The following is a 24,435-nucleotide window of genomic DNA, read 5'->3' on the forward strand; positions in this document are numbered from 1 at the left end:
ATGCTTTCTGAAATGTTTCTTGAAATGTTACTACCACTGTTCATGGTCAATGCATCTATCCAGTAAGAGAAACCAGGTGCTGCTCTGCTAACACTGCCCTCATTTCCCAGTGGTAGGCTTTGGCATTATTAGCCTGTACCACTCATCACCATCAATAGCAGACCCTGGTCAAACCATGGCTGCTGTGTCCTGTGGGAGAGACCCCCCAAAAGGTGGGATTTCACCTCAACAGTGACCACATGAGACCAAGGCGTCCCTGATCTAGACGAGGAAAATTGCTCCGCAGAAATGGTGTGGTTCAGAGAAAGGCTAATTTCCTAAGTTCTGCCCTTCTCTGCAGGTTGAACAGTGTTTTCAATTTGCATTTATTGCTTGTGTTAATTCACTCACTCCTAAGGAAAATAAACAAAATGGGTGGTGGGGTGTGGGGTGAACTAGGAACTCTGCAGGTGGGTAGGAAAAATCTGGATGAAAGGAAAATGCTTTCACCATTTCTTCTAGATGTCCAAAGAATGATTCTAGTTTCAGTCTTGGTGCAACAACAGAAAAGACTTGATTGATGATGAGGCTTGAGCAGATAAATGCATTGTACTCATCTGACGTTTAAAAATGAACAGGAAAAAAAAAAGCTCAAAAGTTATCCAGCATGCTAAGGGAAGACTTTTGGCTGTCACTTGCACTTCCCACCATCCCATCTGCTGGTTCTTCAATTTCTGTCTGAATTTGTTTCTTCTGGCTGTATTAGCGTTGACTTATCCAAGCTCTGAATTAGGGTATTTGTAGGCTTTAAACTGACAGAACAGGGACTGGAGAGATAGCACAGTGGGTAGGGTGTTGGCCTTGCACGCAGGCAACCCAGGTTCAATTTCCAGCATTCCATAAGGTCCCCTGAATACCGTCAGGAGTAACTGCCGAGTGCAGAGCCAGGAGTAACCCCTGAGCATTGCTGGGTGTGACCCAAAAAGCAGGGGGAAAAAAAAAGAACATAGGTTTATACTAATTCAAAAGCAAATGCATATTCTGCCTCTGCATACAACCTCAACTCCCATTCTTTGCCTCTAAATGATTTGAAAAGCAGTATTTTTTTCCTTTCTTGTGTTCATTTATCTCATTCTCAGTGTCTACTTAGATGGGATGTACTCGTAATCGGGGAAAAATAAATGTTTACGCTAACTCCGTCCAGGAATTGTGATGGAGGCATCCCAGAGCCTAGGTTTTTGTGGTTACTTGCTGGTGTTTTTGCAAACAAGGTCTATTAGCCAAGTACATACCTTTCGTCATCCATCTCCAGGCTGGACTCACTCTCGGAGAGCTGCCGGCAGAGGGCCTCTCTCCTCTCCATCTCCCTCTGCAGCTTCCTCTGCAGCCTCAAGTTCTCTTCCCGCATGTGACGTTCTTCCTCCAGATACTGTGCCATTTTCTCTGAATCTGAAAAGTGGGAGTTCTCAGTCAGAGTTGCATGTAACTGTATGTGAATCCCGGCAGAGAAGACTGCAGTTCCATTCCAAGCAAGACAAAGGAACCAGGGCCTGACAGTGCTTCTCACCCCGACACCAATGAGGTCTCCTTTTTTGTTTCTTTTTCTTTTTGGGTCACCCCCTGCGATGCACAGGCATGACTCCTGGCTCATGCCCTCAGGAATCACTTCTGGCGGTGCTCAGGGGACCATATGGGATGTTGGGAATTGAACTCGGGTCCGCCGCATGCAAGGCAAACACCCTACCCGCTGTGCTATTGCTCCAGCCCCAGTGAGGTCTCTTTCTAACGTTTACTCCACATGTCAAAGGTTACCAACAAGATACATTCAGAAAATACAAAAAGCATTGAGAGATGAAGCATTTTCACTCTCAATTTATATGGAAGAAGAAATTAAAGGATTGAACTTTAATTTTAATTTGAATAGAGCTCTCTCTACATTGCAAGAGGAACAAGGGAGGTGTGTGTGTGCCGGGGGTGGGGGGGGGGGGGTTGCAATAGGACCAGCCAGCCTCAGGCTCCTTCTAGGCACTAAGTCTGAGATCCTCAATTTCAGACAGCCATTGAGAGAAAATGTCACACTTGCTCATACACCCATAGTGCACTGTGATGGAGAAGGCAGACCGGGAACCAATGGACCAGAAGACCTACTAATGGTTATGCCTTTTTCATAAAATAGAAATTGACACTGTGTGCCTGTGTCACTTTTAGGAAATTTCAAGAAAGGATAATCTTTGGTGTGCTGGTGACTCTGCTTCCCTGCCCAGGCACAGTCTCTCTGATTCCTACGGCAGGCCAGAGTTCAGATAACACTCTTGAGTTGCCTCTGATGACAAATACCCCTCCCTGAGGTGCTGCCCCTCAGGTCGGGATCTCTCAAGCTAGAGATGACCAAGCTCTGGGGCTCAACTTGACCCAGCACAGCCAATCAGGTGGCAGTGTGGAAAGGACATCCTCAGAGGGCTCTGAAGTCTTGCTCTGCTTAAGGTTCCTAGAGCTGTGACAAACTTTGGCCTTTTGAGCTTCTTCTGTGGGATTCATTCATTAGTGGCAAAACACCCCATCTGAATTCTCTTCTGGTTTACTTAGGACAGAATAGTTACTAAGTAACCAAAATAACCCTGAAACAAAGTTTAGTAGTGTCTCCCCTTCTTCACTAGTTCCTGTTTCTGCCAAATAACAGGTTACTGCTGCAGTCCAGATTTCAGAAAGAAGGAAGGGTGCAGAATGTCACAACTGACTCTGTCTCTCCCTTCACGAACTGATCCTACTTCAAAACAACCAAGTCCAAGAAGTTAGCTTCATTTTTTTAAATACTTTTATGAAATTTACGGTTTTTAGCAGATGTCTCTTTAATAGTCCATGATTTCCAAGGCAGCTTTAGTACAGAATATCTCAAAGTTCTTAAATAACCTTATTGTAGAAATTCAAATAAAGACACCAAAATTACTAAACACTATTATGTGCACAACACATTAAATTCCTCAGTTGTTTTCAATATAGCCAGAAACCCTGCTGTCTAATCCAGATGCAAAAAAATCTCTTTAATTGAAGGCATGCTGGGAAAATATTTACAAAGTGCACTTTTATTATAAACGATTGAAATTATTTCATCTCAAATATGCAAGCGCACATTTTTCACTAGCTCTACAGGAAGCACTGGATTATTTGTTGTTTCTAGAACTAGAAGAGAGGCTGTCAGTTCAGGATGCCGCCTTTCTTTTGGTAAATGTGAACACTTCAAAGAACAGAGATTCATGAAGCTTCAAGAATAATTGAAGAGGAGATATCATCTTTCAAAGGAAATGGCAATCTGTTAGCCTCTGGGGAAATCATCAGGGGATCCTTAAACAACAATCTATAGAAAAGAATGTCAGTCACTAGGAGTGATAGCCAGAAGACTGTGTTCCACAACTCACCCAGCACACAGACACCTGGTGGAAGGCATGAGGCCCAACTCCCCTGAGTGTCACGCTGGCAGCGATGGCTGACATCACAGCGTCCCTGAGATGCCCTCAACTGGCACACGGACCAGGCCCGATTTCCAGAGACTGGGTTTACTTGCACCAGTGAGCCTCTTCTCTAACAGTTTCTTAGGGCTTAGGGGAATAAACTTGTTTCCTCCATCACCAGCCTTCTTGCAATATTTAGTCAAGGATACTGTCAACTATGGGTGACCTCCAGGCTAACTCAAAAAAAATGGTTCCCAAACAATGAAGAAGTGGCCTAAACACCTTAGGTTCCCTTTCAAGTTTACAGGTAGAACACAGCAATGTCCGCACCCCTCTCAAACCAGGCAAACCCCAGATTCTGGGGAGGAGGCCTCTCAAGTATAGTAAAAACATCCTAAGATATCCTAATGTTCAGCCAGAACTGAGAACAACTGGAAGAGAGGCTCAGGTTCATATAAAGTTGAACCTGGAGGCACTGGTCATCGGGCATATGGAGACTGAGGCTGATGAATGAAGAAAAGTCATCCGGGGGTATACTGGGGACACGGGTGGTGGAGAATGTGCACTGGTGGATGGACGGGTGCTTGATCATTGTATGATGGAAACTCAAACATGAAAGCTTTGTAAATGTATCTCATGGTGATTCAATATATTAAAAAAAAAAGGAAGAAGTAGGAGGAGGTAGGAGGAAGGGAAGCGGGGGGGGGGGGAGGGAGGGAGGAGGAGAGGGAGGCGGGGAGGAAGAGAAGAAGAAAGAAAAAAAGTCATCCAAATCAAAGCACAATTTCTGCTTCCTTGATTCAGTTTCCTCCAACCCAATGAAAATCAAAATAGTTGGGGCTAGAGCAATAGTGGAACAGGTGAGATGCCCCCTGCGATCCTCTGAGCACTGCCTGAAATGATCCGAGTGCAGAGCTAGAAAGGCCTGAGCTCCACTGAGTGTGGCTCCAAAACAAAAGATCTACAGGACCTCGCTTCATCCCTAGAGCCATCCCAGAAATCTGCATGGGTTTCAAGAAGATAACAGGTTCCCATAGACATCCACATCCCCACTATATCACTGTATCACTGTCACCCCGTTGTTCGTCGATGTACTAGAACGGGCACCAAATCCACATTACAGTCTCTAAAAAATGTGACATATCTTATCTTGCACAGCAAAAGGGAATTTTGCAGTGATTTGAACCTATTATGAACCTAGAGATGGTGCATGGGCTGAATGTAGAGACAAGGTGACAAAAGCGAAAAAGAGACATGATGGGGTGGGAATGACACCTATGTATTGAATGAATGAACTCAGTCAGTTTCCAGAAGCTGGGAAAAGCACTAAGACAAATTCTCCAGGTGAGCCTTTTATGAGAAATCAGCCCTAAGGTTATCCGGATTTTAGTCCTTCAATTTTGAAGACTTCCATAAAAGCAAAATCATGAATCTGGGTTGCATTAAGTTACTAAGTTTTGGATGTTTTGTTCTAAGCATGCTCTTGATCCCAGAGGCACTACTGGATTAGAATCTGCAGTAAACTTCAAGGAATAGAATAGCTTTGTAACTTATGGTGATTCAAGAAAAAAAAAAAAAACTAAAGAAAAGAAGAGGAGCTGGAGAAATAATACAAATAATACAGTGAATAGGGTGTTTGCCTTCTACACAGCCAACACTGGCTCAATCCCCAGCATCCCAAATGGTCCCTCAAGCACCACCAGAAATAATCCCTAAGTGCAGAGCCAGGAGCACTGAACAGAGGGGCCCCAAAACAACAATAATTAAAAAAGAAAGAAAAAAGAAAAAAAGAAAAGAAAGCATAAAAATAAGAATCCTTTTGGTCGGAGCCATAGTACAGTAGGGAGGGTGTTTGCCTTGCATGCAGCCCATCTGGGTTCAGCCCCTGGCATCCCATATGATCAGCCAAGCACTGCCAAAAGTAATTCCTGAGTGCAGAGTGAGGACCACTGAGGATAGCCAGGTGTTACCCCACCCCACCCGCCCAAAAAAAGAATCCCTGAAATTTTAAATGTATGTTCTATTTGACCTAGCAACCGCGCTTTCTGGAATTCATCTTGAAGTTGTTCTTTGTTCTTGCACAGGTATCAAACATATCCAAGTGTATCTACAGTAATGGTAATTGTGGTTACTTAGCTAAAAGAAGTTCATGTATCCAATTCATAAATCTGGAAAAATATCACAGTCAGTCACAGTCCTCCCATTGTTCATCGATTTTCTCGAGCGGGTCCAGTAACGTCTCCATCGTGAGACTTTTTGTTGTTACTGTGTTTGGCATATTGAATACATCATGGGTAGCTTGCCAGGATTTGCCGTGCGGGCGAGATCCTCTCGGTAGCTTGCCAGGCTCTCCGAGAGGGGCGGAGAAATCGAATTATTATTTAGTAATAAATATATTAAAATATTAAAATAATATATAAATATATTAATATGTATAAATATATTAAAATATATTAAAATAAGTAAATATATTAAAAAATAAGTAATTCTAAGAACGGGGTCAGGGATCAGAAGTGAGAGGAAAAAAATTGGTTTTCTCCCTCTAGCTCTTACTACGAATTTATACGAACAAATTTGAGCCTGGAAGTAGAAACAAGAGATAAGCAACTGCACAGAGACTTACATGTACAGAAACCCAGTTCCTTTGCCAACTCAATACCTTAATTTCTCTGAAACAATAAGCATAAATTTCAAAAGCATGTATGCTTCAAGTGTCAAGAGCAAGTGTTAGCTCCTATTTAGGAGGAAGGAAAACAAACACTCTTCCTTGCCACAAGGTTCCAGAGAGCTCACTGAGTCTCCTGCCTCCTAGAAGTCAGCACACTTCTAGAGAATAACACAGAGAAGAAGTTTTTAAAAACCTGTATTTCTGAACCCTCCTGAAATTATCTGAATTAATTTTCTATTTCAGTCACCTGCATGAATTATTTCCCCTGCTTTACTATAACACTTTGAAGACATAATCGACCCAGGATGATAGACATGTAGATATAAATGTGCATTTGTGACTAATGTACTGATTCTACAGAGAGAAGACCAGTAAACCCGGAAGTTACGTACGTTGTAACTGTGCGGCTCTCAGTTGTTTCTTCAGCCTCTCCACCTCATTCTTTAAAAACCTGATGTGACGCATCATGTTTTCTGGAGAGTCGATCTCCATGGAGATGTCTCTAGGTGATGGGGGAGCAGAGACAGGCTGGTCTAATTTTTCCTGCAGAATTCTTCATGAATTAAAAAAAAAATCCAACAATAAAAAGGGTTGCCTTTAAAAGACAAATCAACATACTATCTAGAGGGTTTAACAGCTAAGCTCCTATTAAAAGTTAGAAGTCACAGGTTTGCTAAACACTTCTAATTGGTGATCTTGACTTTTGGTCACCTATAGCTGGTTAATGAAGTCGTTCACTTAAGTGACTACTGATTCTGAACATTATCAAAAATATCTCTTATAATCAGACCTCCAATAATTATGTCTGGAAAATATCAGTTACTCAATTACCTGCTGAATTTGATAATGGAATTTGATTACACATTTTCATTTTTGAGTTCCCCTCTCTGGAGAGAAATACAGCATAAAGAAACATGGCTTCTAAAATTTCCTCTTAAAAAAAAATCCCTTTTCTTTCTATCAACAGCAAAGGAAAAAGATTTTTTTTTAAGAAAATTAAAATGATTGGGTTAATAATTGATGGTTCGATTATTACTCTTTTGAACGATGTAAAATACTTTTACATTCAGTAACTCTTGACCTATAAACTGAAAACAGCCAATCTGCGCAATGTAATAATTTGGTATTAATATACATAAAACTTCCAACTGAGTTCTCACAGGAAGGATGATGCCACAGAGCTCTACAACCCTTTTTAGGGGGATCTGGGTAGTTTTGGTTTTAACTTTCTACTTTTGAATCTGCCTAAGTTCAAACTGTGAATTCCCTTTAGGTCTGCTCTTTCTGAGAATAATAGTATGTTAAGTACTGTAATAGTCCTTACACTTATCACAATCACTAGTAAAGCTATAATAATGCAAATTAGTACCACCTCAATGATACAAAACATAGTTGAACACTAATTTTAATTGCAGGGAGGATCCCAACAATTATATGATTGCTTCATTTTTCTTAATGCTTACATCTATATTTTGTTATTCTAGAGATGAATTTTTAAAACTTCATATTTATTCAGATCAGATACTTATAATGAAAAAAGTTGGGCAAGCAAGAGATCTTGATAAAGTAGATTTATAAATATTTTCAAGAAACTCCCTTTCTATACCTATCACATACATACTGTATACTGAACACCTCTCTGGTTTTCTTCAAACTCTGCTCTATGTACCCAATTACCCAGAACCCAAAAAAGGTCCTGACAGTATCTTGCACAAAGTCAAGAAATGCTTGCAGTTAAATAACATCTCACACCCAGGTACATATACTAAACACAAAGAATTCTAGTCTTCAAGACTAGTTTATCTTTGGTTTTAAAGCATACTAATTTTTCTATTAATAGCTCAGCTTTCCTAATGAAGTACATTCTAGACCAGTGTAATAATACTCCATGATAAATATCCTAGGTACTTCAGAAAACAAGCAAGCAAGCCAATTTAATACGATGAAAAACTGAAAATATAATAATCTTTTAGAATAATTCAAAGGTGTACTATAGCACCTTAATTAGCTCTGTCACAGCCTGAAAAAAAATTCTACTAGGGCGACTAGAAAAAAAATAAAGAAGGGCCCTATTAATAATGGCATCTATTTGAGAAGACTTCTCAATTTTCAAATTTAAGCAACATGCATTGGCCAATGAATTAAACAGTCCCTTTGATATACCTCAGTCACACCCCAAGAAGAACCACAGCCTCACCCCACACCCATACCACACACACACCCAGACTGAACAGCAAGGCTAAACAAACCGCTTTTCAGCTTCAAGTTTATCCATCCTTTTCCAGAGACGATTAACTAGCGCTTCCTGTTCTTGTTCCAAAGTATTTTCAAGGTCTATCTTCTCTCGTCGCAACTAAAGGAAGAAAAAAATGTTTCACTGAGCAACAGCAGCCACATCCACTTCAACTCTGTTAATCAGATTTTCTGATGGAACCAGTAGAACAGTGAGAGAAAACTGGGGAGGAGAAAAAAGGGCAATTTTCTTAGCTGGAGTAAACTGGGGAAGGTAGGGGGAGGGAGTTGGGGGAAGGGCAATTTTCTGGCACAAACACATTAATTGCATCTAGTTTTGAGACTTCAAGAAAATCACGACAGGTTCAATTTTTTTTTAATGCTGAAGTTTAATTTTTGCCCAATAAATGAATTACTTAGCTTGACTGGGCATTTAATCAAGGCACGAGCAAAGTCTTCTGTAAGGACGCTTGGGGTGAGATCAGCTTACTAGGACCTATTTGAGTTTGCCTACCACCCCATCCATCCCATCCTCCATAGTGGTCAATATGCCTGATCCACTGGTTACCAAAACAACCAGAAAGGTTATGTTACCATTGCTATCAATAACTCCTAAACACCCGGAGACAATTCTCCACACCGGCTAGCGTGTGCTCAGAAATATTACTGACAATATAAAAACATACATGCAAATGACAAACACCAAATTCACAATACTGGTTACCTCTGGGGCTGAGGGAAGAAGAAAATTTTATTAGGAGAATGGTACACAGTTAAAGAACCCGAAACTGCATTTTACTTTACTAAAATGAAGCAAACCTGGAAGTTTTCATTTATTCAATACTGAATAATATATAATATAGTATTGGCAAAAATAAAAACCACTGGACACTAGGGCTGTTTGCAGGAAGAGCCAGAAAGGTTTAACCTCATGGAATGTACACTTTGGTGGGTCAAAAGAGTGAATGAAAGCTGGAGGAATGGGTAAAACAGCAGGTAGGGCACTTGCCTTGCATGAAGCCAACTCGGGTTCAATCCCTGGTATCCCATATGGTCCCTTGAGCACAGCCAGGAGTGACTCCTGAGTGCAGAGCCAGGAGTAACCCATGAGTATCACCAGGTATAGCCCCCCACAAAACAAATAAACAAAAGAGAGTGAATAAGTTATATACTTTGGTAGGGGGTGAAGAAGGAAGGAAGGAAGGAAGGAAGGAAGGAAGGAAGGAAGGAAGGAAGGAAGGAAGGAAGGGAGAGAGGGAGGGGGAGGGAGGGAGGGAGGGAGGGAGGGAGGGAGAGAGGAAGGAAGAGAGGAAGGAAGAGTAAGGTAGAAAGCACAATGACGATTTCACAGTGATGGGTAAATGGCTGAAATCGTCTCCTTCACTCTTTCTACTTGTATGTTTTTGGTATTAAGTTTTTTAAAACTTTTTTTTTTAAAGAGAAAGATAGTATTACTGTTCCTATGTTGTCTTTATTACCAACAACCATTTAAGTTTCTGGTTACTATTTTAGGGAAACTCTCAAGCAGTGCTCAGGGGACCCAGGAGTGACTCGCTGCGATCCTCAGCCAACTCGCAACCCAATGGGCTGGATGGTTTAGTGCTCGGGCCCAGCAGAGTGGAGCTGCCTGAATCAGTGGTGCTGAGGGCAACCAGCTCTACACCCAGTGGTGCTTGAGGAACTGTGCTGTGCTGGGGTTCAAACTTGTGTCAAAAAACATGGCAGACATACATAGCTGATCACTGAGCTATCTTCCCCACTCCACAACTGACTTTTCGATCACTGAGTTTATACATGGCCTTTAATCACACAGCTGCAAACTTATCAAAGTAGCAAGTTTCACATTTGCTTAGTCAAAGACGTAAGCCCATCACTGATCAAAGATAGCAATGCAGGAAGCAAGGCGAGATGAATACATACATGCATAAAATGTGGCTCTTTTACGATGATCAACACATCAAATACCAGGCAACACCACAAACATACTTTTATTTTTACGCCAAAAATGTTCCCCTTTCTCAAATTATGTTCAGAGTGATTTTAGTCTCCGGCCACATGAAACTTAGACCGCAAAGAACAGTCAGTACGCCCAATTTCAAGGCGTCCCCAAGAGAGCCCAAAGGACAAAGAGGTTTTCCTGTTGTGACGAGAAGAGCAGACAAAAGGCAGTTCCTGATAGCCGGCAGCGACTCACGTCACGTCGGCCGTCTGGCTGCGAGTAAGTTGTCTGGGAACCTCAACAGCAAGGACCGGGAGGAAATGATGCGACGAGCAAGTCATGATCAGACCTGAGTGTTGGGGGGGGGGGGGGGCGCGAGGAGAAAGTCCTCGAGTGTGTATGTGGGAGCATGTTTTCCCACGATAACGTGGAGCTCTCAGTTTTCATTTTCTCTACAACATCACAAAGACAGTCACAGAAATGAACAGCTGTCTGAGTAAAACACACCCCAGAGCTGTAAGTACGTCTGCAGCCACTATGCTAGCAGACATTCTTATGATCGTGATTTTTTCTGAAAACAAAGCAAACGAAACACAGGCATTTTGGGTCCAGGGTGATAGTACAGGGGTTAAGGTGCTTGCTGGGCATAAGGCTGGCCCATAAATTCAATCCCTTGAATCACATATGGTCCCCTGAGCACTACCATGAGTGAGCCCTGGGCTTACCCCAAATATGCCCACCAAAAATGAAATAAATAAAATCTCAGGTACTTAAAGCACTTGCTCAAGATTTGTGATCATAAAGTCACAGTCACGGTCCTCCCGTTGTTCATCGATTTGCTCGAGCGAGCCCAGTAACATCTCCATTGTGAGACTTGTTGTTACTGTGTTTGGCATATCGAGTACGTCATGGGTAGCTTGCCAGGCTCTGCCATGCAGGCGAGATACTCTCGGTAGCTTGCCGGGCTCTCAGAGAGGGGCGGAGGAATCGAACTCGGGTCGGCCATGTTGGCCGCTTGGAAGGCAAACGCCCTACCGCTGTGCTATCGCTCCAGCCCTAGATCATAAAGTATATGATCAAATACTTTGGGTCAAATACCTGGGCCCAACCTCAGCTCCATCAGTCATAAAACAGAAAACCCTGGGGAGTCCAGAGTTGAGAGCTTACTTATGAAAACAAGAATAAGCATTTGATTATATTAATAAAAGATTTTATTTTCCTTACATAGATTAAAGTCATTTGGCAATCACAAACTGGCTCTTACTCATTTATTTTCTGATCATTCTATTTGCCATTTCTTAAAAGTTGTGTTGGTTCAAATAAGATAAAGTCAGTTTGCTATGTGCTGAAGGGAGCTGGTCAGAGATCAGAGAGAAAATGGAACTCTGGTGGAGGAAAGATCACACTGGTGTTGATGGAACACTAAATATTGAAACAACTGTATAATAAGCAACTTTGTAAATCATGCTGTTAATAAAATGAATGTAGCACTGTAGCACTGTCCTCCCACTGTTCATCGATTTGCTCAAGTAAGGTCTCACAACAAATTGTGAGACTTGTTGTTACTGTTTTTGGCATATCAAATACCTCACGGGTAGCTTGCCAGGCTTTGCCGTGCTGGCGATATCTCGGTAGCTTGCCAAGCTCTCCAAGAGGGGCAGAGGAAAAAAGGAATGTAGCAAAAAAGAAAAAGAAAATGCTGAAGGATCCAGAAAAAGAGTCCAGGAGTTTAGGACCTCGCCTTCCATACAATCAACCCCATGTACGTTCGATCCACAACCTAAGTCCCCTCAGCACTGCCAGGAGAGAACCTCAAGCAGTCAGGAGAAAGTCTTGAGCACAGCTGGTGTGGCCTGAGCTATACCCATCACCCCAAAAGATAGAAAAAACTTGGAAAACTGATTAGCACAACTTTGCTGCTTGAAAATAGGAAGTAAAAGCATGTCTAGTTCTGAATCTGTGTGGAACAGTATAAATACATGACACTTAGCACTTGCTGGGTCCTTGTAAGCTGCTACATTCACTGTCTCTGGACAACAGCTCTGCCTCTTGTCCAGGCCTCTCATCTGCGAAGTCCTGAAGGTTTACTTTCTCGTCTGCTCTGTTGTACCTGCGTCCTTTGCTTCTAGAACTGTCAGGCATGTTATCAATATTAAAAGGAAGACAACTGGCCCCAGTCACTTATATCAGGGCTTCCTAAATTTTTTCCACCGTGGAAAGAGAACTTTTTAAGCAAACCCAGGTATACCTGCATATAAAATAGTTGTTCATGTCAATCATTTACTGGTCAGCAATCATTAAGACATTCAATACATGCTGCCAAAACTTTGTGCAAGTCCCACATTGTTATACCACCGTTTCTCACTCAACTTTTTTCCAGCCGAGATCTCCTTCCAACCTTGTTTCCTTCCTGTGGTTCCCCCTCCCTGACATAATTTTCACCGGTGGCCCTTTGAGTATCTTGGGGGTCCCTGGTTGAGACATGCTGAGTTATACAACTTTGTATGGGGTCACAAACCACAATTTACGAACCCGAGATTTGTTCTAAGGTACACATCATCAAATGAGACACTTGGTTTGCAGTTTCATCTCTCCCAAAATTATTAGACCAGTTCATCAGGAATTCTCTGATTAGCACCACTGAGTAATCTGCCCTCCAGACCCCTGTCATCCCTGTGGGAAAGTGACCTGGCAAAATCAATCCACATTTTCTTAGTCACTGTCACTGTCATCCCATTGTTCATCGATTTTCTTAAGCGGGCCCAGTAATGGCTCCATTGTGAGACTTTGCTGTTACTGTGTTTGGGATGTCAAATACGTCATGGGCAGCTTGCCAGGCTTTGCCGTGGGGCAAGATACTCTCGGTAGCTTGCCGGGATCTCCTTGCGAGAGGGATGGAGGAATCGAACTCGGGTTGGCCATGTTGGCTGCATGCAAGGCAAATGCCCTACCCGCTATCGCTCCAGTGCATTTTCTTAATAACTTCCTTGTTCCTGTTATATTTTTTTCACTTTATATGGCTCCTTGCTATGTGCTAAATGTAAGGTGTGTTTAAAGTGTATTTCGTGAATTTTGCTTTTTTAAATAGAGTCATCTATAAATGTAAGAGACGGCAACCTTATTCAACAAGCGGATGACCTAGCATCACAAAGTCAACTGAAAATCAAACTTCAAAATCAGTTTTGCACTTGGACTGTGGCTTGAAAGAAGAGTTCACGGGCAGAAGGGGAGAAGAGGGAGTGAGAAGTCATGAGACTTCTGTGCACTAGGTGAGAGCAGGCTAAGGCACAGGGGCTCCTCCAGAAGCAACAATGGCTCCTGTCTATAGCGTCTTTTGGAATTCCTATTAAACCTTGAATTCGCCATACTAACACATTTTGGGCACAAGGTTTTTATTTTCACAGCTTTCCCCCCTAAACTTGATGTACAAGAGTACAAGTGTTTGTGCATCTTAGGGGAACAATGTCACCACACCACACCCAGTGCTAATGCCCCGGTATATGCCCCCCTCACTCCTCCCAGCCCAATGACCCCTTTCAGCTCCCTCCTCCACTTCAGTAACCTTCATTCTGCGGACAAAGTCTAAGAAGTTGCTTTCACTGGATACTATTAATCCCCTACTTTGTTTATTAATAAAAAGAAATAAAATTCTGAGGTATTTAGCTTTTAAGACCTGTTCACATATTTAACTGAAAGCGTAACAGTGGCCCCAGACTTAGCTTCGAGAGTGGGGCCTAGAAGACACCTCGCAAGCAAGAAAAATTTCAATGTGAGGCATCATTTTATTGTCGAGATCCCTAGTAGAAAAACCCACGCCTGATTGCTTTCACTGTAGTCATACATAATGTTCGTGAATAACTGAAACGCAAAATTATGACAAAGTTCCTTCCCCATCTGAAATGTGCTAGGCATATGGCTTTGAGTCGAATTCACACACTCAAAGTCTCCAAGAGAAGAGGGCTTGGATGAACACTGAGGTCCTGTCCAGATCAGCCAGTTTTTCCCTCCCTGCCAAGCTCGAGATGGCAGCTGGCTTCAGGCTGCTTAGCTCTGTCCTGAGTTTTAGAGCTAGAAGCAGCAAGAGAAATTAGCTACAGCTGTCCTTTTCAAGCTGAGGAAAATGCCCGGGACATGATGTGAAGCAGGCAAAGTGAAAACCACAAGAAGGGAGAGGTTAGCTATCACTGTGGCAGCCTAAATGGCTGGACATGGTTCAGCTAGCACGGAGAGAAGATTGTGAGGAAAGCAGGATTGGGGGCAAAGCAGGCTTCGGTGCTTGGACCCATCTCCTTCACTCGGAATACGAAGGAGGAGCAGAGTGGGGGAGCAGCTAAGAGAAAGAAATAAGGACAGAGCAGCGAGTCTGAGAACATGCAGAACTAGACAAGGCAGCAGGAACATTGGAAATGATGTGCACATGAATCTCAGCTGCTTTTGGCACCTACTGGTAGAGCTACCAGCAATCAATCCGTCACCCACTCAGGCAAACTAATGCTACCCGGGGCTAAAAAAAAAAGTTTGCTGAACTATTTTCCTTTACTGATTCCACAGCAGGCGAGGCAGGCACCTCCACCTGGCTCTGCAGCATGGATTCGCAGGTATCTCATGCCATAGGCTGGCAGCCCTGCAAGAGTCAGTGTTTTATTTTTAGTCTTCGAGCAGTGTCCCCTTGCCTTTTGTTTGAAAAAATCTGAGGCATTCTCACAGACACTACAGAGAACACAAAAGAAAAAACTCATTTGCCTACGATGAACAATAATTCTTAACTTATTTCCCTTTGAGTTTGTTGGCAGAGCTGATCTTCTACCTCCCACCACCCTGTCACACAACTTATATATTTGGAGCTGAAGTGCTCGATTTGCCACTCAGAAAGTGGATTTTCAGAACTTGGATTGTCCAGATATGACCAGTACTCAAATCTGACGGCTTAAGTTTTCAGGAAAGAAACAGCCCAGTGGGGCTGGAGCGACAGCACAGCGGGTAGGGCGTTTGCCTTGCACGTAGCCGACCCAGGCTCAATTCCCAACATCCCATATGGTCCCCCAAGCACCGCCAGGGGTGCATGAGCCAGGAGTAAGTAGCCCCTGTGCATCGCCGGGTGTGACCCAAAAAGCAAAAAAAAAAAAAAAAAAAAAAAAAAAAAAAAAAAAAAAAAGAAGAATCGGCCCAGTGACATACTGTTTTCCTGTTTTCCCCATGCCGATCTCCACTGGTCATATTCTCCCTACCTACCTCTGTCCTAACAACATCTGAGCATTTCCCACCTCAGTTTTATTGGAGGTATAACTGGCCAACAAAACTGTAAGATACACTAAGTGTGCATACACAATGATTTGACACACGAATATCTGAAAAGTGACAGAACATCCTGACCCCGCGCCAGGCTGTCTTCACTGGGGCACCTTGGAGGGGGGTGGTCTGAGTTTCCCTCCCTGCCCTAAGCAGAACCGTGGCAGCTGAAAACCTCCAGAACTCAATCACCACTGTGCTCAAGGCCACTCTCCACCAGCTCCAAAGAGCCTCAACTACAGGGGAACCTGAAGAAAAACCCAGGCATGCGGAATCCGTGATTGAGATCTCCAAGCCCGCTCAGAAAAGGGACTGGGCCTCCTCCCCCCAGCTCCCCAGTTTTCCAGTAGCTTGGCAGTCATACCCCTAGCGCCCATATAATCTCATCAACGGCCAAGACCCAGAGACTATGAGACAGAGCTCTCGGGAGGGGGCAACACAGAACATCCTGGAGCGTCCTCTTACACTCCAGCCCACTGATGTACCAAAAGTAGCACACATTTGTTTGGTTTTAATATACACGCTTGTAATCTTTTATATAAGGGCTTAGATGCTCCAGGGTGAAATACAACAATCTTAATACACTTTCCTCTTATGGTGGTGGAATTAGTGTTTGAACATTATTTATAATGAACTACTGTGAACAACTTTAAAAAATAAAAATAAAATAAAAATGATATTTGAAAAGTTTCTTCCTTTTTGGTTCATGACCGTGTACACACTCCATCCATCTCCCCACTCTTAAACATTGGACACTAGATCTATTCTCATAGCTGGAAGTTCATTCTCTTAGGATCATTTTTTAGTTGGAGTTCTTGCAACAGACACCCATCCATCCACTACCAAAGATCAAACTCTCAAACAAAACCGAGGCATTTCTGACTGCACATCTGGTGAGCTCCTAGCACCAACAGATAGAGCTGGTTCATAGATGTTCACTTGAAAGATTTTTTTGTAATTAAGTCAACAGACTGCTAAATTCTTCACTCCTTTCCAATAGGCTCAGCTTCTCTTTGCAGGTTAATTAAAGTCAGACCAAGATTTCTTATTGCGTTCCCAATATAGAACTTCTTCCACACACAAATGTAGAACAGTAAAACACAATTGGCTCCACTGAATTCACTGCCATGCTGGCTTTGTCTTCTCAGCAGGCAGATGATACCACTCCACCAAAAGGCAAACATAAATAAATAAAACAAAAACAAAAACAAAAATCCTGTAGAGGGCAGCTGAAAGATGGCTTTCAGACTATCGAGTCCTCCTCACTGATTTCCCACACATAAAGATCTAGGAAGGCACACTTTATTGTGATTCAATTCAAAAATAAATTTAAATTTAAAAAAATCACAAAGGAAGAAAGAATCTAGGTAGTTCTGGGATGGGGGACCAGTGGAAGTGAAAATTTTTGATGAGGACTTTAGTCAAACTACTTAGTACTACTTACTGCACTATACTCAACTACAGAACTGAAATGTTTTAGTGCCTCCTTTCAATGAACACTGAAAAGCTTTAGTCTGCCTTTTCGTCCCTCCTCCACCCTCTTTATCATTTCTATGTGGAAAAATTTGAGACTCAAATATTTGACTTAAGAAGCAAATCTTGTGGTAGCATTGTTCCTAAAACATTAATACTTCAACCCCACTGTAAATCAGGATGCCGCAATAAGAAAAATAGAGGCTAAAGGTGTGCCACCGCTGGGTACCACCTTGCAGTTTACTCATGTGCTACATGCACTAAACCTGGGTTCAGTCCCCAGCACCACTAAATAAATAGAGCAAATCTCAGAATGTAGCCAATTAACCCAACATAATATAAAACTAACCCAAGAGAAGGAAAAGTTTTTGAGACAAAATGCTACCATATAAATGAATCAGAGACACAGAGATTGTTATGACATATTTAAAAAGTATGGAAATGATGGAAATGTAGTAAGTTTTCTTTAAAAAAAAAGAAAGAAAAAGAAACAGTAGAGTCTTTAATGATCTATGTTAAGCAATTTTTTCCCCCTTTTTGGGTCACATCTAGCAATGCTCAGGGGTTACTCCTGGCTCTACACTCAGGAACTATTCCTGGCGGTGCTTGGCAGACCACATGGGATGCTGGGAATCAAACCCAGGTCGGTCACATGAAAGACAAACCCCTACCTGCTGTATTATCACTCCGGCCCTGTTAAGCAAACTCTTGCTTTGTTAGATTTGTTTATATTTTGGGCTATACCCAGCAGTGCTCAGGGCTTACTGCTGGCTCAGTGCTTAGGGATCACTCCCTTTGGGGCTTAGGAGACCCTATGTGGTGCCAGGGATAGAACCTGGATCAGCTACCTGCAAATCACGTGCTCTACTGGCTGTACAGTAGACTGGCTAATTTTTTTTTCAAGATGAAAGGCAAATCCTAAGAAGACAAGATAAAATCATATAGAAAAAGCACAATATTCAGAAAATGTCTAAATCAAAATCAGAAAAACAAGAAGTAGATGATCGTCCAAATCTAAAAGAAGGTCCTATCTAGAACTCAACCACACTGGAACTCCAATTCTTGAATTTGAGGTTTTCAGATCTGTAAGAACTAAATTTCTTTTCTTTTTTTTTGAAGAACTAAATTTGTATTGTTCATTAGCCATCCAAGTTTATGCTATTTGTTTTTTGTTTTCATTTTGGGGTCATACCTGGCAGTGCTCAGGGAATCACATGGGCTGCCGGAGATCAAACCCAAGTCAGCCGCATACAAGGCAAACACCCTACCTGCAGTACTATCTCTTCAGTCCCAAGTCTATATTTCTTGTAACAGTCATCCAAACAGACTGTTTTGTTTCTGCCGCAAGAGCAGAGACAAGAATAAAACTTACTTTATTTCATCCTCTTCTACTAACACCTCTGGGTTCATTGATATTTTGCACATACATTGACAGAAAATTACTAATAGAATTCAAGGGACATCGACTAGAATATATCATATGTGGTTGACATGAAAGAGCTGAAAACAACGTATAATGGTCCGTGTTTTATAGAAAAACCTGCACACATTAAAACAACAAGATAAATAAAATGAAACTTAAATACTGCCTCTGTTTGCATCCATTTGGGCAACCACTGGAATTTTGCTGAGTGTTGGCAATTTTCTACCTCGAATGGAAAACACCTACCTCTTGCCTTCTGGAGGTAAAATTTATCCTAAGGAATCATGTGGCCAATATGTATTACAGATGAGGTAAGGCGGGAATTCACAGACCACAGAGCACTCAAGATACCAAACTGATTCAACAAGCTGAGAATAGATTTAGAATTAAAAATAAGTTCTAGGACCAAAGAGATAGTTTAATGGACTCAGCATATGCTTTGCAAGCTAGAGGTCTGGGTTCACTCCCCAGCACCACAGGGTGCCAAGCTAGGACAGGAGAGACCCTCAAGCACAGAGCCAGGAGTAGCCCTCAGCACTGCCAGGTGTGGCCTCCAAACAAAGAAACAAGGGAAGTTCTAAGTCATCACCGTGGCTGGTACAATACTGAGCCCAAAGAGCAAGTGCGCATACCTGAGACCTAGCTTCAATCTTGGCATCTCATGTTCCTCCCAAATCACTATCAGGAAAGGCCCCAAAGCATCACGGGGCATGGCCCCCAAAATCTAAAACTAAAATAAAACGTAAGCTTATTTTTAAAAAATAACACCCAGGAAACTTTACTTGGATGTGCTTGATCCAAATTGGCTATTTCCATGATAAAAGCGATCATTTCTTTCTATGAGTGAACACATCGATTTCTTTCTTTTACATAAGAGAGTCTGGAGCGATAGCACAGCGGGTAGGGCGTTCGCCTTACAAGCGGCCAACATGGCCGACCCGAGTTCGATTCCTCCGCCCCTCTCGGAGAGCCCGGCAAGCTACCGAGAGTATTCGATATGCCAGACACAGTAACAACAAAGTCTCCAATGGAGACGTTACTGGGCCCGCTCGAGCAAATCGACGATCAACGGGAGGGCCTTTACCTTTACCTTTTACATAAGAGAGTGAGTTCATGTAGTCCTTCATTCATTTGCTACCTATGTTGGGCTAAGGAGAACACTTGCTTTCGGAGACAGTAACCAAATTTTTTGTTCTGATTATAAAGGAATGGGCTCCAAGTACTTCAAAATGACAAGCCATTAGAAGGTCTCAGTATAGACTGTCTAGCTTTTACTGCCCTTCTTGCAGCACACAACTGCCCTCCAATTTAGAAGTCTGAGGCCTGCCCGTGACCCAAACAGTACACAGTTGGATGTCTAGAGGAATGAGATTTTCTGCCAGAAGAAACACATTTGGAATATTCTCCTTCCCATCGTGTATCATCATCGTCTGTATAAACTGACCCACAAATATTATCTAATGGTTCGATAGCACAACGGGTAGGGAGTTTGTCTTGCATGCAGCCGACCTGGCTGACTCAAGTTCGATTCCTCCGCCCCTCTCGGAGTATCTCGCCCGCACAGCAGAGCCTGGCAAGCTACCTGTGACATATTCGATATGCCAAACACAGTAACAACAAGTTTCACCACATTACTGGGCCCGCTCGAGGAAATCGATAAATAACAGGAGGACAGTGCTACAGTGGTTCAAAATATAGGCTACTGAAATGGAACACAGAGAGCTTTTGTACTGTGGTACTAAAAAATGGCACTAACAGTACTAAAATGGTTCTAAGAAATTATGTGGGAGGGGGATGGTGGGGGGTACCAAGAATCAAAATGAGGGCCTGACATATGTGAAGTATATACTCCATCAAGCAAATCGATGAACAATAGGAGGACAGTGCTAAAGACAGTGCAATACTCCATCCTTAAGCTCTCTCTTACCCTCTGGAAATCCTCCTCCTCCCTGCAGACAAGCTATATCTTGCAGAGACTGTTCTATGGCCTAACCAAACCCTCCGTCCATTTGCACAGGCCAAGACCTGGGAATTCTCAGTTAGATTTCTGACCCACTGCCAGCTCCTGGACTGCACACGAATCAACTCAGATGGTGCTCACTCTCCATGATTTTGGAGATTGCACATTACACCCAGTTTGCCGATGCCACAGTGCAAAATCGCTTGCCTTCTCTGAGGCTTTGGCCCACCTCTCCCAAATGAGTATGCCTGCACCTGAGATTTCCAGCGACCCAAACATCCTCCAGGAAATGCTTCGATCAAATCCCCACCAAGCTGTCTTCAGAGGTTAGTAAATTTATTTCCCAATGTGCTCCAAAGGCAGCCTGGCTAGATCAGGTCTTCAAAAACCATTTCCACTCATGACCCCTTCTTGGCTGAGAAATTTTTACATCACCCAGGTATATCACTTAATCACTTAATCCCCGTTATTCATCGATTTATTCGAGCGGGTGCCAGTAACGTCTCCATTCATCCCGGTTGCGTGCTAGCGTAGCCCAATGGTATCTGTTCGTTTTAGGAACATGCAGAGCCTCAAACCGATCATTTAGGGTCTTGACGAAGAAGTCTGACCATCTTATAGGTGGGCGTCCACGTGATCTTTTGATGTCCCGTGGAATCCAATCAGTAATGGCTCTAGTCCAGCGGTTGTCTGTAAACCTCATTACGTGTCCAGCCCATCTGATTTTTGATGTCTTGGCAAATGAGACAGCGTCCCTGATTCTTGAGCGTTGACGAAGATCAGAACTCCGGATTCTATCTCTCATTTGAGTGAATCGTGATATTCCAAGCATAGTTCTTTCAATTCCTCTTTGAGAGACCCGAATAGCGTTCTCATCCTGTTTTCGTAGGGTCCAGGTCTCTGAGGCATATGTTAATGCAGGAAGAATAGTGGAATCAAAGAGATGTGCTCGTAGCTGGAGGCTCTTTGTCCTTTTAGTTATTTCTTCAATGCTCTTGAAGGCATTCCAAGCCGCTCTCTTCCTCCTGCGCAACTCAGGTGCCAGGTCATTCATCATGTTGATTTCTCGACCTAGGTATATATAACTGTTGCATTCGGAGATGGTGGTTCTGTTGAGAGCAAATGGAGCGTCAGGAACAAGGCTGTTTCTCATAAACATTGTCTTCGTAAGATTCAGCTGTAGTCCGACCTTTCCACATTCACGGTCAAAGTCGTTCAGCATTTGTGCCGCTTGGTTGATGTTTGGTGTTATTAGAACGATGTCATCAGCAAAGCGGAGGTGGTGTAGTTGCCGACCATCTATCTTCACTCCCATGTTTTCCCATTCCAGTCGTCGCATGATGTTCTCGAGGGTGGCACTGAAGAGTTTTGGTGAAATGGTATCACCCTGCTGAACCCCTCTCTTGATATGGATGATTACTTCTTTGTAGAATGGTGAGATCTTGGTAGTGAATCCGCAATAGAGCTCACGAAGGATCCTGATGTATTGAGTTTGTACGCCCTGAATGGCTAGGGCTTCCATGACCGCTTCCGTCTCAACAGAATCAAAGGCCTTCTTTAAATCAATGAACGTTAGACAGAGCGGCATCTTGAACTCCCGAGATACCTCAATGAGCTTGGTTATTGTGTGGATATGGTCGATGGTACTGAATCCTTTTCGGAATCCAGCTTGTTCACATGGTTGTCCTTCATCTAGTGTTCTGCTAATCCTATTCAGGATGACTCGAGTGAATAGTTTGTAGATGACAGACAATAGGCAGATTGGGCGATAGTTGCCAATGTCGTGGATGTCTCCTTTCTTGTATAGTAGTACAGTCCTGCTGGTTTTCCATTGGGATGGAACTTTGCATTCAGACAGGTAGCGTGTGAAGAGTCGAGCCAATGTATTGATGAGTACTGATGGTAAGTTCTTCAGGTGTTCAGGTCTGATCTTGTCTGGGCCAGGTGCTCTTTGTTTCTTTACCGACGAGACGGCATGTTGGATTTCGGAAGGGAGAACATTGGGAACGACATATCCATCATGTGGTATGTGGGCAAGTGGATGTGGCTATTAAAGAGATCTGAGTAGAAGTCATGAATAATCTTCTCCATTGCCCTTCTGGAAGATGTGATAGATCCATCATGATGTCGGAGGGCAGTCATCTTGGTTTTGTAGTTGGTGAAGGACAGGCGAGCATTACGAATGTTTTTCCCAGCTTCTGCTGCATCTACCAGTACTGCTGCTCTCCTGTTTTTGAGGTCATCCTTGATGGCTTCTCTGCACTGTTTTGCCAGTTCGGATGTCCGCTTGTGGTTGCCTGAGGCACGTGCCAAGCCACGTTGGCGAATAAGTTCAAGAGTGTTCGAAGAAAGACGGTTTTTTGTGGTTATCTCTCTCTTGGCATTCCTTGCACAATCATGGAGGTGCTGAATCATTCGATCGTATTCCTCATCAATGTTGTCAATGACGGCATCTTCCCATGTTGCCACAATAGAGCCAAAGAGCTCCCAGCTGGTGGTTGTTCTGGGAGTCCTCTTCTTAAACCTTGCATTCTTTTCTCCTCGTTCTGTGAGGTAGAATTTTGCATGAAGAAGACGGTGGTCTGATCCCGTTTGGAATTTTGGGACAACAGCAACATCGGTTAGGCAAAACCGCCGATTGAATATGATGTGGTCTATTACATTCATATATATATATATTCATTCATAAATATATTCATTCATATATATACCCAGGTATATATAGGCTTATAAATCGAACATTTACTAATAATAAATCATAAATTTATTTTAGAACAAAGATATTTTAAAGTTACATACGCCCCAGTTTCAGAAGCGAGTGTCTAGATGAGCACATGTTAATACTTCATTTTAGTTTTATTTTATGCCATGTCCCATAGTACTGAAGGCTAATGCCTGGCTCTGCCCTCAGGGATCACTTCTGGTTGTGCTGGCGGACTGTGTGCCATGCTGGGCATCACAGTGGGGATGGCTGCTTGCAAGGCAAAAGTCCCATGCTCTCTCTGACCCACAGATGTTCTCTTTTTTAAAAACTAAAGAGGGCAGCAAACCATAATACACTACTAGTTTTTAAAATAAGAAAAAGAAAAAGGGCAGATGATGAAAGAAATACCAACTGCAACTGTTTAGTAGGTAACTGTAGCTAATTTTTTTTCATTTCTGTACCCATATGTTTTCCGAATTTTCCTGACTGCTTTTTTATAAAGGAACTGCCTAATAAAAGTTTTGAAGGCTTTCAAAAGTTGCAATTAGAATTTAGTATCACACTTCAAATTACGTACAGTGATCATTAATTTTCATCCCCTTCATGCAAGTGAACTCTCAAAGAACATGATTTTTCTTTGTCCTTTCAAAATGGCATAGAAAAACCAGCAGGTGCCACCCAGACCTACCAAAACATTCTCCCCCTGCCAGAATCTGCCGAGGCAGCTGTTAGTATGAATGCGACACTAACAAGACTCACTAGAGCCACACTTTCCGTGAGTTTAATAAATACCTTGTTATCCAGCGATAAAAATAAGAATCAAGGATGCAGACACCTGCATCCTTGATACTAGCCAGTCAGTTCTCCGCTGTGTATGCCAAAAGAACACAAGATTATCTGGACTGTTTTGCTGTCAGTTTGGTTTATATTTTGAATGAACTATCATGTAGGCAAGTAAAGCAGAAAGGTTATCTTGTATTCTCTGCTCCAAAAGCCTGAAGCTTAAAATGGTTTTTCCCCCCGATAGAACCTAAAAAATACTTAAATGTTCCTATGCATCACTTAAAACAGTAAGTTTTGTCATAGTGAAATTTCTCTTTCTAGACCTCAGCTTCTATCATCTGAAGCAATTATACAAGGTGTCTCACATTGGTCTAAGAGAGTGTATCAACCCTGAAGCGTCCCTGGAAGCTGGGGGCTTGTTAAGCCTCCTAAAGGCTGAAGGTGTTTCCTGAGCAGCCTCGGCACCGAGGGGGAGGGGCACTGGCTCAGGGAGAGTGCAAGGCTGCACTCCCAAAGGCACTCTGGAAAGGCAAATT

The 24,435-nt window shown here is 42.7% G+C and overlaps 1 protein-coding gene across 1 annotated transcript in view; it reads right to left on the reverse strand.

Annotated features, from left to right (window-relative positions):
• CCDC6 (coiled-coil domain containing 6) overlaps positions 1-24,435 on the reverse strand; it is a 151,133-nt gene that overhangs the window by 17,720 nt on the left and 108,978 nt on the right. The window contains exons 4-6 of the mRNA XM_056120529.1: positions 8,346-8,449; positions 6,489-6,649; positions 1,272-1,428 (exon numbers count right to left, since the gene is read on the reverse strand). Of these exons, the coding sequence (XP_055976504.1) occupies positions 1,272-1,428; positions 6,489-6,649; positions 8,346-8,449 (422 nt within the window). The remainder of the gene's footprint in view (positions 1-1,271; positions 1,429-6,488; positions 6,650-8,345; positions 8,450-24,435) is intronic.

This window comes from Sorex fumeus, unplaced genomic scaffold (genome assembly GCF_029834395.1).
Source record: "Sorex fumeus unplaced genomic scaffold, SorFum_2.1 ptg000043l, whole genome shotgun sequence".
In the NCBI taxonomy this organism is placed as follows: Eukaryota; Metazoa; Chordata; class Mammalia; order Eulipotyphla; family Soricidae; genus Sorex; species Sorex fumeus.